Source organism: Callithrix jacchus, chromosome 1, assembly GCF_049354715.1.
Source record: "Callithrix jacchus isolate 240 chromosome 1, calJac240_pri, whole genome shotgun sequence".
Lineage (NCBI taxonomy): Eukaryota > Metazoa > Chordata > Mammalia > Primates > Cebidae > Callithrix > Callithrix jacchus.
In genome coordinates this window covers 188,915,345-188,928,808 of record NC_133502.1, presented here as the reverse complement: position 1 = coordinate 188,928,808, position 13,464 = coordinate 188,915,345, and the positions used below count along the sequence as shown (strand labels likewise).

The 13,464-nt window shown below is 51.7% G+C and overlaps 1 protein-coding gene across 10 annotated transcripts in view; it reads right to left on the bottom strand.

Moving 5' to 3' along the window:
* The window catches only part of PACSIN2 (protein kinase C and casein kinase substrate in neurons 2), a 129,375-nt gene that overhangs the window by 12,099 nt on the left and 103,812 nt on the right, over positions 1-13,464 (bottom strand). For all 10 annotated transcript variants that reach the window (XM_035265739.3, XM_078333860.1, XM_054238952.2 and 7 more), the window contains 4 exons: positions 8,390-8,546; positions 5,870-6,105; positions 4,589-4,744; positions 388-563 (listed from right to left, as the gene is read on the bottom strand). In XM_035265739.3, the coding sequence (XP_035121630.1) occupies positions 388-563; positions 4,589-4,744; positions 5,870-6,105; positions 8,390-8,546 (725 nt within the window). The remainder of the gene's footprint in view (positions 1-387; positions 564-4,588; positions 4,745-5,869; positions 6,106-8,389; positions 8,547-13,464) is intronic.

Genomic DNA, 13,464 nt, shown 5'->3' with positions numbered 1-13,464 from the left:
GGCACAACATGCCCAGACATGCCAGACTCACCCCCAGTGGGTTTTAGAGATGTCAGTGCACTGGTCCTAGCTGTGGCCCCAAAACAGGCAGCCTCCCTTCCTGCCCAGACCTGTACATGGAGCTGGTAGAGTAAGCCTGGCCCCATCTGCTCAGCAACTGGCCGGCCTTCCACCGGTCCAGCTGGCCATGCCTGCAGCTGCAGAAAGGCTCAGCACAAGGATCCTCCATGGCATCCAGATTTCAGAGAAGCAGGAGGCCATGAGGGCGGTGAGAAGGCCTCCTGATGAATGCGTCACCCCAAACCTGGGAGCAGTATCTGAGTTTGCTTCAAAAGCACTTTCCGTTGACTTCAATGAGGTGTGTTTTTTGGCTCAAAGGAAACTTACCCAGCCACATTAGACAGGTCTAGGTGCTTCTGAACCTCCAGCAGAACCTCCCGGAAGAAGCGCAGGCGCTTTTCCTCGAACTGCTGGCACTGCTCAAACACCTGCTCCATGTTCTCCATGTATTGGGGCGTGCCCTGGTCAAGCTCCTTCAGGGACTTCTCGTACTTCTCTTTGGTCTAAAGGAAAATCCAGGCACAAGACAAAGGTTCATTTTCATTCGGCCCTTGGCTCACCCCACCCCTGGAGTGTCTCAGGCCTTCCCAGACTCCAAATGCAAAGAAAAAGCAGGAGTTCAGGACTCTGAGAGACTTCAAGTTCAAGTCCCAGTCCCTCCACTCTTGCAAGGTCTATCACACATCACACTCCTGCCATCTGCCCTGCCTCTCAGTGGGAACAAGGCCCAGACAGGCAGATCCCAGTGAAGAGTGGTCTCCCCAGAGCCCTGCTCCATGTGTGTGGTCTTGAGCATGCCACACGCCCATGTCCTCTTCTCCCTGCAGGGAAGGGCTGTGCCTGTCTACCCTCAAGCCTCAGATCTGGCCTACAGCAAGGGTGGGGCTGGGGCTGAATCTTGCAGCTCTCTCTCATCTTGGAGCCTCACTGTCCATTGTTAGAAGATGAGGACACTCTCTCCTTCACTGATGTGTAAATGAAGGGCTGCAGGAAGAAGGCATTAAAAAAAAAGTCCTCCTTCTCTTGTCCTTTAGCCCACCCCATCCCTGACCCAGCTGCTCCCTCCCAGACTGTCCCAAGAAAGGGTTTTGCAAGGCAGGAAATCTTAAAAGCAGGTGTGGCCTATCTCAAGAGTATCCAGGGACAGCTGGAATATGTGTGAAATTCCTAAGCTGTGGCTAAAGTGGGCACATTCATCTGGTGGGGTGTGCCTCGAGGTCAATGAACTCAAACCGGCACACACTTCCTTGCACCCCCTCATCTTGGCGTGCAGGGCCACCAGTCTGGTGGCCAGGTGGTTTTGTTCGTTGGTGGGATCATGGTCGTGGTGGCACCCTGGGGTGGGTAAGGGACATCAGGGCTGACGCCACGTATTTATTGCAATTCTTTCCACTACAGGGATAGTCACAGGCTCCACTTGGGTCCAAGCTTTGCTGTCCTTAACATGTGTGGGACCTTCTGAGGAAGGATAGAGCACTCCCTGAGCCACTGCAGGCCTATGAGGCACCTTCTCTGCCCACAGCTGGGACTGAGTGAGTCTACCCTGCCCATGTGGCCCCTGGGCACCCCTCCCAGATGCCCTCCTCTGACTCATGTGTCTCGGTCCTTGGGAGACTCCACTTCAGGCTCCAAAGCAACCACTCTTCTTGATGCCATCCCCAGCCTCCTGAGACCAGGTCCCTGACTAGGGCCCTAACTCCTGCCCCTTTCTCCTCTCCTGATATCTGGGTCCTTGCTCTGCTTCTGAGCCTCCTGAGATGGCTGGGCTTGGGTCCTCTGTGCCTAGAGGAAAAGGCCACCCCTGTCAGGGCTGGGGCATGCCCAGCAGAAAGAGCTCCACAGCACTGTGGCTACTACCCTATTCCCCACCCCACCCCACTGTCCCTGTCCATGCCCACTCCCTGGCAGTCCTGCATGGGAGCCTAGCTCAGCAGCCTGAAACACACAGCTGTAGGTTCACCGCCCAGCATCCGGAGGATACTGTGAAGGGACACAGAGCAGTCTCCTCTCAGGAGCCTTCAAGACACAACATCCTCCCAGGAGCTCTCAGGGTACTCAGTGGCAACAAGACACTCCAACTCTGGGCTGCCCCTGCCCTCAGCCTGTGCTGACCCTGTTGGCCCCAAGTCCTGCCCCCAGCACAGGCAAGGTACTGAGCAGGGTCATGACTGCTCAGGAAATCCCCTTGCAGGGCATAGAAAGTTCTCAACAAACACCCATGGTGTAAAACAAGATGCGGCCTTCACCCTTAGGTGGACTGTAATATTTTAGTACTAAATGCAAAAAGTTATTTTCTCATGGATGCTACAACATGCAGATAGATGATGGCTGATAAGAAACACGAAAGTACATGTGCAACCAGTCAGCAGTGGTATGTATGTCTATGTATGTATGTATGTATGTATGCATCTACCTATCTACCTATTTAGAGATGGGGTCTCACTTTGTTGCCCAGGCTGGAGTGCAGCTGTGTGACCATAGCCACAGCAACCTTGAACTCCTGGGCTCAAGCAATCCTCCCACCTCAGCCTCTAAAGTAGCTGGGATTACAGGCACATGCCACCACACCCAGCTAAGTGTTTAATTTTTTTGTAGAGATGAAGTTGTCCAGGCTGTATGCCAGTTTTTGGAAACCACGTCAAGAAGGGTGGTAGGGAGGGACTGCCCTCCTCTCCAGAGCTCTAGGCCCACAAGGCCTTCACATCCTGCAGTCACTAGTCAGACCACAGAGGCAGGGAGGGCCCCAGGAGGGAACCCACAACAAAGTGTCCCATTCATCCTGCTAGATGCTTATGTCCAACCTCGAGCCCTGGGCCTGTTCTGCAGAAGCCTGAGTTGATGTCCTGGGTGGCCATCAAACATGAAAAGCTTCTCTTCCTCCCCATCTCCGCTTCCCTCTCTCTGACAGGCACACCCCCGCCCAACATGGAGAAGCCCCATCTTTCCTTCAGGTACCTTTCTGGACACCTGATTCCCTGGGATTCCGGCAAAGGCCTGAGAGTTCCCCGGACCTTGTGCTTCTTGAGCCCAGGTGCACTCCACTCAGTAGATGGTTCCAGGCTCCTCACCTGATCTCACCCTGGAGGCACCTGGGCTGCTTCAAAAGCCTAGATTCCTGGTTCCAGCAATGGGGGTGAGGGGGGTTTCCCAGAGGATTCTGACACTTGGTCTGAGTGATGAACTCTCATGTAGATGATGTGTTCCCCTTGCTATGCCGACGGCATAGCAGTGAGGAACAGTGGAGAAAGGGCACATGGACAGGCTTCAGGTCAGAAGTCCCTGCTCTCACCTGCTGGGTGGCACATGATTTAACCTCTCTGATCTTGGTTTCCTCATTCATAAAACAGGGATGGCACCCCTAACTGACAGGGGCAGAGTGAGGCTCATCTGAGGCCTGGAAAGGTTGGTGAGTAGTGAAAGCAGCCTAGGGCTCCTGCCTCCCCTCTGGCCCACGTCCTGTTCCTGGAGTGCAGCCTCTCTCTACCTCATTCTGTCTCTCTCTGCAAATCCTGGTTGGGATTCTCTTCTCCAAACACTGAGGCAGGGCAAGCCCTTGGTAATGACACCCCCCAGCCCTCACGGCTGAGCGAAGGAGGGGAGGTGGGGCCGACGGCTGAGCCATCACTTCCCGTGAACTTTCAAATCACAAGACGATGATGCTGTCTGGTTTTAAGTCCTGTGACTCTAGGACCTTCCAGGCAGAATCACTAGCTACATCTGCAGAGCACTTCGTAGTTTACACTAATTTCTCACTAACCCACTGGGGCAGAAAATCTCCCCTTCACAACAGAAATGGAAGGGCACCCAGGATGCCACAGTGTTTGGTCACTGTCTCTCCTTGGCCAAAGGCCACCATTCTGCCACTCCTGGCTCCACAGCCACCTCTGCCTCACTCTCTCAGGGCCTGTTACTGTGGAGACTTCGTGGCACCTCCGTGTCCCCTCCCACCTGGCTTCCCAGACATGCACTCCCAGCCTGCAGGCCCTCCACCAGGTCTCTGCCCCCAGCCCCTCTCCCTACACAAGCAGAGCAATCCTTCTAAACTAGCTCACCCTCCTCAACTCCTCCCCAGTCCCACCCAGGCTCGGGCCCTCCTCAGTGGCTCCTGGTCAGCAGCATCCTAAGCTCCTTACTCAGCCCGGCTGTCCAGGCCACTGGCGATTTGGTCCTCATAACCCTCTATACCAGCTCACACCACACCCATTCACACCTGCCACTGACCACACCCACGTTGGCAGGCACAAGCGGCTCCCTGAAACAGTCCCAGCTGTCCTTGCGTCTCTGAGCACAAGAAGCTGTCTGTTCCCCCCAGCTTGTCCAGAGCCTGGCTCTGCCCCTTGACTGAGCAGGTACAAGGCTGGGTGCTAGGGCACTCACCTGTGGCCTTCCTGAGGGCAGGGGTGTGTTTTATTGGTATTTATTCCTCTATCCACCCATTCACCCAAGCAGTTACAGACTTACTACATGTCAGACACGTGAACAAGTGACACGGTGGCACTCGACGTGTAAAACCAAGTGTACAATTTACCTTAAGAACATCTTGCTTGCACTTTTCTACTTTGTCTTGCAATTTCTTGAGCTGTTCAGGGTTGAGGGACGGGTCTGCCTTGCTGTTGGCTTCTCGTGAGATAGCCAGCTTTTCCTCTTTGCATGCTGCATGGTGGGCTTTCTTTGCTGCTTCTACCTACAAGGAGAATTCGTTCCTGAATACCATGTCGCTGGGAGTTCAGGATCCTCCCTAGCGGCTACACAGACCATGAGAATGCTTGTGTTACCAAGAAGGGAGGAAAAAGCAAGTGGAAAACTGTATGTCTACTATCACAGCAACTCGTCACAACAGGAACGCTCTCAACACACTTATCTTCAGAGAACTTGCTTTGCCCCATGCATGGTTCGAGGCACCAGGGACACAGCAAGAGACACAAGAGCCTGAGCCTTCGTGAAGCTTCCATTTGAGTTGGGGGAGGCAGATCCAGTAGAGGAAAAGCTACCTGCCAGAGTCCATCAGAAGGCGTTAAGTGCGGTGGAGGGGAAGACAAACAGGGAGCACAGTGTGGGCAGAGAAAGCCAACTGAGATGGCATGGAGCACGTACATGGAGGGGTATGGACATCCCAGGACAACGCCAGGCCGCTGGATCAGCATATACAAAGGAACCTAGCACAAGCGAGAAGGCTATGCTGGGGAGGCGGAGTGATCGGTCACATTTCCCCTTGTTTTAATGGCTATTTTACATGAGCGTGCGTACACACACACACACACACAGATTTAATAGATCCTTCCTTCTTTGAGCCAAAGCCACAAATTAGCACTTTGGGAGGCCAAGGCGGGTGGATCATCTGAGGTCAGGAGTTCAAGACCAACCTGGCCAACATGGTAAAACCCTGTCTCTACTAAAATTAGCAGGGTGTGGTGGCATGCACCTGTAATTGTAATACCAGCTACTTAGGAGGCTGAGGCAGGAGAATTGCTTGAACCTGGGAGGCAGAGGTTGCAGTGAGCCGAGATTGCACCACCGCACTCCAGTCTGGGTGACAGAGCGAGACTCCATCTCAAAAAAATAAAAACAAAAAACTTAAAGAATGCATATAGAGCATTCAGCATCTTGAACCTGGGTAAATGTCAGCCACAATGGGCTTCTAGCCTGAGGAGTAGCTTTTTCTCTACCAGGTCTGGCCTCCTGTGCCTAGAGCTAATGGCAGGAAGTCCTGGGTGCGGGAGGGGGTACTGCTGGTGGGGTGCCAGGCACAGCGAGGTGGGGAGGCAGGCAGAGTGAGGCTGGGCAGGGAAGCCTTGCAGGAGGGATGTACCTCTTTCAGCTTCTTGGCCCAGGGCTTCTGTGCCTTCCGAAAGCCGTCCTCGGCTTCCTTGGTCTCCTTGAAGCCGCCCATCATCTGCTTGTGAAAGGCTTCCTTCTGCCAATTCTTGATCTTCTCGAAGTCCTCATTCATCAGTGAGGCCTTCACCTCCAGGTGCAGCTCGCTCACCCTCTCTGCCTCGGACATGACGGCCGTCCAGGCCTTCTCCACGGTGCCGTACTGGGGCCCTGCACAGGAGAGAGAAGCTGCGGGTCACTCTGCGCTGGCCGTGGTGGGGTCTCCTCTGCTCATACCTCAGCTGTTCATGTGGGCATTTAAACCACAGGGAGGGTTTCCTTTTGGTTGTTTCAGATATTTTTCTCTCAGGGACTCTGTGCTGAATTTGCTTTGCCACTCGTGTTAGGAAAACTGGGGGATTACATGACTTTCCTTTATTTTATTTATTTATGAGATAGAGTTTCGCTCTTGCTATCTATCAATCAATCAATCAATCATCTATCTGATGGAGTTTTGCTCTTGTTACCCAGGCTGGAGTGCAGTGGCGCGATCTTGGCTCATCACAACCTCCACCTTCTGGGTTCAAGAGATTCTCCTGCTTCAGCCTCCCGAGTAGCTAGGATTATAGGCGCGCACCACCGCACCTGACTAAATTTTTGTATTTTTAGTAGAGAAGGGGGTTTTATCACATTGGCAAGGCTGGTCTCAAACTCCTGACCTCAGGTGATACACTCTTCGGCCTCCCAAAGTGCTGGGATTACAGGCACGAGTCAGTGTGCCCCACCATGCCTTTCCTTTATTTAAAGCCACTGAATTCTTTAAAAACTCAAATTTCCACATCTTAGAAGTCTTAATTTACTTAAAGGTGGCCAGAGAAGGGGGGACCTTCTGAAGTGAGAGGATGCCTCTCGGGAGGCGGAGGTTGCTGGGCACCCACCCACATGCGCCAATGCCTCTCCTGGCATGGCTCCTATCAGCCCTGCACTGCCTCCTCTGCAGGACTGCATTCATTCAGTCCCAAAAAGAGCCCAGCTCCAAGCACAAGCTCGAGAACACTGTGGAATGAGGACTGTCCCCTCGGCAGAATGGAAGCCCGTCCTGCAGGAGGAAGGAGAGGAGGAAGCAGGAGCCTGCTCTGGACAAGTGTGGCAGGAGGGGCTGAGTCACCTCTACCTACTCACTGTTCTCAGTCCCCGATGCTCAGGAAAGAAGCCCTAATCCACGCGGGCATTACTATTAAGGGGATAGGCTAGGGTAGCATGAGGTTGGAGGGAGGGAGAGCCATGACAGAGCTGACACAGAAATCAAGACCCACGGCCAGTCCTCAAGGCGGTCACGGGGACAGTGACCAAGTGCGCCAAGTCATGAAAGAGGTGGGTTGGAGGGAGAGCAGGCTGTTAGAACCCAGAGAGGGCACATGACTCTGGGGGCTTGGAGACAACAGAGCATAGCCCCGGAAGCTGGAACCCTCTGTGCCTTAAAATGATCACATTCCTGTCCTGTCCATGACACCACGGCCAGACTCCCAAGGTGAGGGTGGCAAGGGTGCTTTGTAAACCTCAAGCTCTGACTGACAGCTGGATCCCGGGACAGGGGCTGGAACAGGTGGAAATGAAATGATGACAGTGCCACCGACCGAGGGAGCTGACCGATCCCAGGCCCCTCCTCCACCACAGGCCTGTTTCACAGCCTGAGTACCTACCCTGTGCTAAGGATTGTGCTCAGCCCACACACATGGCCCAAGTCAGCATCACGGGAAAGGACAGGCAGCTGGACTAGACATGGCTGGCCTGGGGCCTGGCTCCCCTGGTTGGCTCCTGAGGACAGCTGGTTGGCACAGGAGAGCCTGCCCCAAAACATACCCCGAGAAACCCATGCTGCTCTGCTTCTTGCTGGAAAGCCTGGAATCAGTCAAGCTCCTGCTTTACTGCTGGGAAGTGTGTTCTAAGCATGGCCCTGGTCCACATAACAGTGGCACTAATGAATCTGCAGAATCTTCTGAGCTTTTCGGAGGGGACTGAATGGGGTGAAACCTCTGCCATACAATACGTGTAATTATACCCTTACAATTCAAACTCAGAAAGCCTGCCAGGTATTGCTAGCTAGTCTCATCTGACTTGCTACATGGCCAAGTTTAAAAACAAACAGCTCTCAGTGTTAGAAACCAAGATGCTGAGCAGCAAGGTCCTCCACGTGATAGGAATGTACTCTAGTTCTGAGTTAATTCGGCAAGTGCAAGCACGTCCTACGGATGACAATGGCTCTAGTCCTGTGAGCCCAAGGAAAGGGATCAAAAGCTCATGGAGCCTGTGCCTGCTGGGGATGAGCACTCTAATACTCCCCACAAAAATCACAGCCCACCCTGAACTGGGAGATGCACTCTTGCCCCCATCTAAAAAGACAAGAAACTGGCATAGAGAGGGTCACAATTTGCCCAGAGCCCCTAGTTGGGGCGCAGCTGCCTCCAGGTCTCACGGGTCCCCACAGGCAGGACCTGTGCTGGGGCCTCCCTACCCTTCTCCACAAGCTGCCTCCAGCGCCGGGCCCACTCGGTGAGCTGCTGCGCATATGCCTTCTCGATGCGTGCCCGCTCATGCAGACAGTTCATGAGGTCGGTGCACAGGCGATGGCCATCATCAATCCGCTTCACGGTCCGCTTGTAGTTCCCGACCTAGGAGAGAGAACCAGCTGGGAGTCAGGGGCTTGAGGCAGCCTATCCTTGGCTGCTGCACAAATGGCCTCGATGTCAACCAGCCCCCAGTGTGCCCCTGGGGTTGCATGTTTACTACATCCCTCTCCCAGACTCTGAAAGGTACCCGGTGTTGTTAGGTAACAAGCCTCTCTATTTTGTTATTAACAGGATCATACACATCAGTGGACACGGGCTTCTCAATGTTCTTTAGGTTGGGTACCAAGTAGAAACAGGGCTGTGGGTCAGGGAGGGAGGCTGACTGGCTCAGGAAGATGTACCACAGAGGAAGGGGTGGGGCTTAAGACGCCTGAAAGGGCACCTCATGCAGACTGAGGGGCTGGGGTCAGCTTCCTGGAGTAGGTGACATCTAACCAAAGCCTTCTGCTCTGATGTCATCCATCACATGCTGGGCTACTGCTTCCCAATCATAGTCATAAACACTTTTCCACCCACTGAGCACCTACCATGTGCCAGCCATCCTGCTAGGTGTTTTACATCTCCAAACACTGTCTCCCCTGACCTAGCAGGAATAGTGTCCCCATTTTAAAGATGAGGAAAAAAAGGCTTAGAGAAGTTATGTAGTTTGTCAAGATACTGCAGCCACAGTGGCTGGGCTGGAGCTGAAGGCTTTTTTTTTTTTTGGAGATGAAGTCTCGCTCCATTGCCCAGGCTGGAGTACAGTGGCATGATCTTGGCTCACTGCAACCTCCACCTCCCGAGTTTAAGCATTCCCCTGCCTGCGCCTCCTAGGGAGCTGGGACTACAGGTATGCACCACCAGGCCCAGCTAATTTTTGTATTTTTAGTAGAGATAGGGTTTCACCATGTTGGCCAGGAAGGTCTTGATCTCTTGACCTTGTGATCTGCCTGCCTTGGCCTCCCAAAGCGCTGGGAATACAGGTTTGAGGCACCGCACTCTGTCTGAAGGCAGTGTTTCAAACAGTTTTAGGTAGGACTGTCTTGGTGGCAAAGCTTTGTCAGGGCTAAGCCGAGTTTTGACTGCCTTTTTTCACATATGAAAAGAGAAACTAGTTTGCCTGAGTTATAAATAATAATAGAATAACAGAAAATGTTAATGGCTAATTTGGGTGAAAATGAAAATGTTTAATATGTTTCATTCTTTGAGCTGCTGGCTTGAGAGGACTGAGTTGCTGATACTTGAGCATCCAGAGGAAATCTGAGAGAAAAATGATCTCTTTTCATCCTTTTTCTCCCACTGCTTTCAAAAATCTTAGTCAACACCTTGCTAGTTTTACCTTTTCTAAAAATCTCTCTGCCTGGCCCTGCACAGAGATGGGCAAGGGGAGGGAAGAGGGCTGCAGCACCTGGAGGAAGGGCTGAGCTAGACCGGCTGAGATGACTCCACCCCTAGGAGAACCAGAATCCTGGTGAAAAGCAAAGCTCCTGGAAGGTGGTTAGCCTGGGCAGCCTTCTCCAGAGACAGATGACACTTCCGGCTCTGCTCATTCCCTTCAAAGACCTCCCCAAGCAAGGCTGGCAGCTCTGCAGCTCAGCAGCTCAGCAGCTCATCAAAACATGAGCTGAACCTGAGTGTCTACTCGATACTCAAGCAGCTCCTGTGAGGATGTCAAAAGCGAGCATTTTCACAGCTCATTTGAAGTGACATTATGTGCACCCTCCCTTAAAATGAGGCCTTACTGTTACAGCAGGACAAACAAAACACCCAACAAGCAACTCAGTGTCACTGAGCTGGTGGTAGGAGGAGCTGAGGTAATCACGGCCCTAACTCAGACTTGAGAGTTGACATAAACCCACAACGCAGAGCTGGTTTTAGCTCCCTATTACCAACAGTATTAAAATTGGTAATCACCATCAAATCATGTATTTTGGCTCTCTTGAAACCTGCCTACCTCTCTGATTTTCAGAACCCTTGGGAAAAGGTTTAGAGAAAAGAAAAGGGTATTTCTTAACAAGTCACATGTTGGTACCACCCATCAGCACACACAGGAGCTGCAAAACACATTTACACGACAACTCTTGAAATCTGGAAACCCACAATGAATGTAGGAAGAATGTTTCTGTAAGTACATATTTTAGGTTTCTGTGTAAGCTTTCAGTCTAGAGGCTCCAGAGGAGCCTGTGCTGGTCCCGTGACCACTGCTGGGGACAAGAGGCAAATTGGCTGAGCACAGAGCCAACAGGAGAAGGGGAGTATGTCAAACAGCTGGAACCAGGACACCCCAGCAACATCGACCCGGCTGTCCCGTTAACAAAATGGCCGTGTAGCTCGTGACAGGCCATCATTCTAAGTATCTATCACTTCATAAATCACCAAGGTCAGAGCAATGTGGCCTTCCCATTTCGCTGGACAAAGCATTGCAGTAGTCCAGGAGCAGAGCTACTTACAGCTGTTTCTCTAGGTTGAGATGGAATCTACACACAGGCAAAACTGCCCACCACAGGGTGCACTTAGATGAATGTGGAGAAATATATACCATTGTCTACCGCCTCCACTTTCATCTCTCATGAAGTGCCTCTGTGCCCCCTTGCAGCCCATCCCCTCCCCACACAGCCCCTAGCAACCACAGACATGATTTCTGCCCCTTTTCCAGGATGGCAAGGATATATGGAATCACACAGTATGCAGCCTGGCTTCTGAGACTGACTTCTGTCATTTCCCATAATGCTTCTGAGATGGATCCATGTTGCTGTCTATGTCAGAAGTTCATTCTATCTTACTGCTAAGTACTATTCTATTGTGTAGTTATATCACCATTTAGTTTATCCATTCACCCTGTTGAAGGTAGCTTGGATCATTTTCAGATGGGGTCATTATAAATAAAAAAGCTATAATGTTCATCTATGGGTCTTTTATGCGGACATACGCTTTCATTTCTCTTGGGGGAATACCTAGGAGTAGAATTGTTACATGGTACATCTATGTTTAACAAAACTGCCAAACTGCTATCCAAAGTGACTGTCCCGCTCTGCATTCCCATCAGCAACAGAGGAGCGTTCCAGCTGCCCTGTGTGCTCCTGGCGCTTGCTACTGCCAGGGTGTTTTGTTCAGTTTTGCTATTTTTAGCCATTCTATTTAGTGCAGCAACATCGCATTGTGATTTCAGTTCGCATCTCCCTGAAGTCTAGTAATACAGAAAATCTTTTCTTATGACTATTTGCCATCTGTATGCCTTCCTGAGTAAAGTCTGTTCTTTTTTTTTTTGCTTTGTTGCCCGGGTTAGAGTGTAGTGGCACAATCATGGCTCACTGCAGCTTTAACCTCCCAGGCTCAAGTGATCCTCCCACCTCAGACTCCTGAGTAGCTGGAACTACAGGCAAGTGCCACCACATCTGGCTAATTTTTGTACTTTTGCAGAGATGGGGTTTTGCCATGTTGCCCAGGCTGGTCTTGAATTCCTGGGCTCAAGTGATTCTCCCACCTCGGCCTCCCAAAGTGTTGGGATTACAGGTGTGAGCCACTGCACCTGGCCACATTTTTTAAAAAATCAAAGGTATAATATGACTAGCTTTTAAAATGCAAGAAAATTTTCAAATATTTGATAAGTTGATCATACATTAAAATCAGCATATACAAAAACTACTTCTCTATCAGTTTCATAATTAAAAAGCTCTCTTTCACTTTTTCAAAACATGAGCTTGTTTTGGGATAGTCAAATGGCAATGGCTGAAAACTTTAGGTAGAAACTGAAAATAAGCATGCTTTCTTCCAAACGTATTAATTGATTCATTCACAAAATCCTTATTTTTGAACCAGGTATGAAGCTATGTTCCTAACTTCCTCTAAATTCAGGCTCACTCCACTCAGAAACTAAGCTGCCAAAGACAAACGTTCAGCATACACGTGCCTGGACATTCCTTCACTGTCCTAAGGGACTGCCTGGCAGATGGAGGGCCAACCATGTACCTACTGAGGGACTCCACACTTGGGCACTGGAACTGGGGCATTGGGAGGAGGGGGTGAGAGGTACCCTGAAGGCAATATCCAAAGGGCATCTTCAAGGACAGCTGGGAGGCTGACCAGATTAAAGGTGAGGCAAGGGAAATAATTCCAAGTGCAGGGAACAGCATCAGAAAAAGGAAGGTGTGTCAGCCATGGCGACCGTGAGGGCACTGAGAGAAATCAGCTGGGAATGGAACACAGAACACCGAATGACTGGTAATGAGGGATGGCAGATGGTGAGAAAGGTCAGGGCTGGGCCTTCATCCTGGAGAGTGTTGGGCTTGGGGACTGGTAGGGCTCAGAAGGCTGGTGGGGGTAGGTACATCCTCGAAGGAAGGATGACAGCAACCTTCAGAAAACGGGGCTGCAACAGTGGAAAACCCAGGGATGGCAAGTCTGAAAAGGGAGCTGCCACCCTCCAGGTGGCAAATGCAGGGACAGAGGTAATGGGATCCCTGGCTCCTAGACAGGCTTCTCTGCATACAGCATCCCCACCTTCTCCAGGCTGGGCCCAGCAGGCTTGGGAAAGAGAACCTCCTTTCTCTTGTCACCCAGGCTGGAGTGCAATGGTGTGATGTCGGCTAACCACAACCTCTGCCTCCTGGGTTCAAGAGATTCTCCTGCCTCAGCCTTCTGAGTAACTGAGATTACAGATGTCCACAACCATGCCCAGCTAATTGTGTATTTTTAGTAAAGACGGGGTTTCTCTACTAAAAATTGGCCAGGCTGGTCTCAAATTCCCGACCTCAGGTGATCCACCCACCTCAGTCTCCTAAAGCACTGGGATGACAGGAGCACACTCCTTTCTAGGGTCCTCGGAGGCCACTCTCCCGCCTCCCAGGGATGGGCCTTGGGGCCACATCCCTCACAATCGAGCTCTGTCTCTAGGGAATCCACTCCCTTCCCCATTCCCTTCCTGGAGCCCAGGACTGGCCCTGCCGCTTGCCCTCCACTAGGCGGCACCCACTCCCTCTCA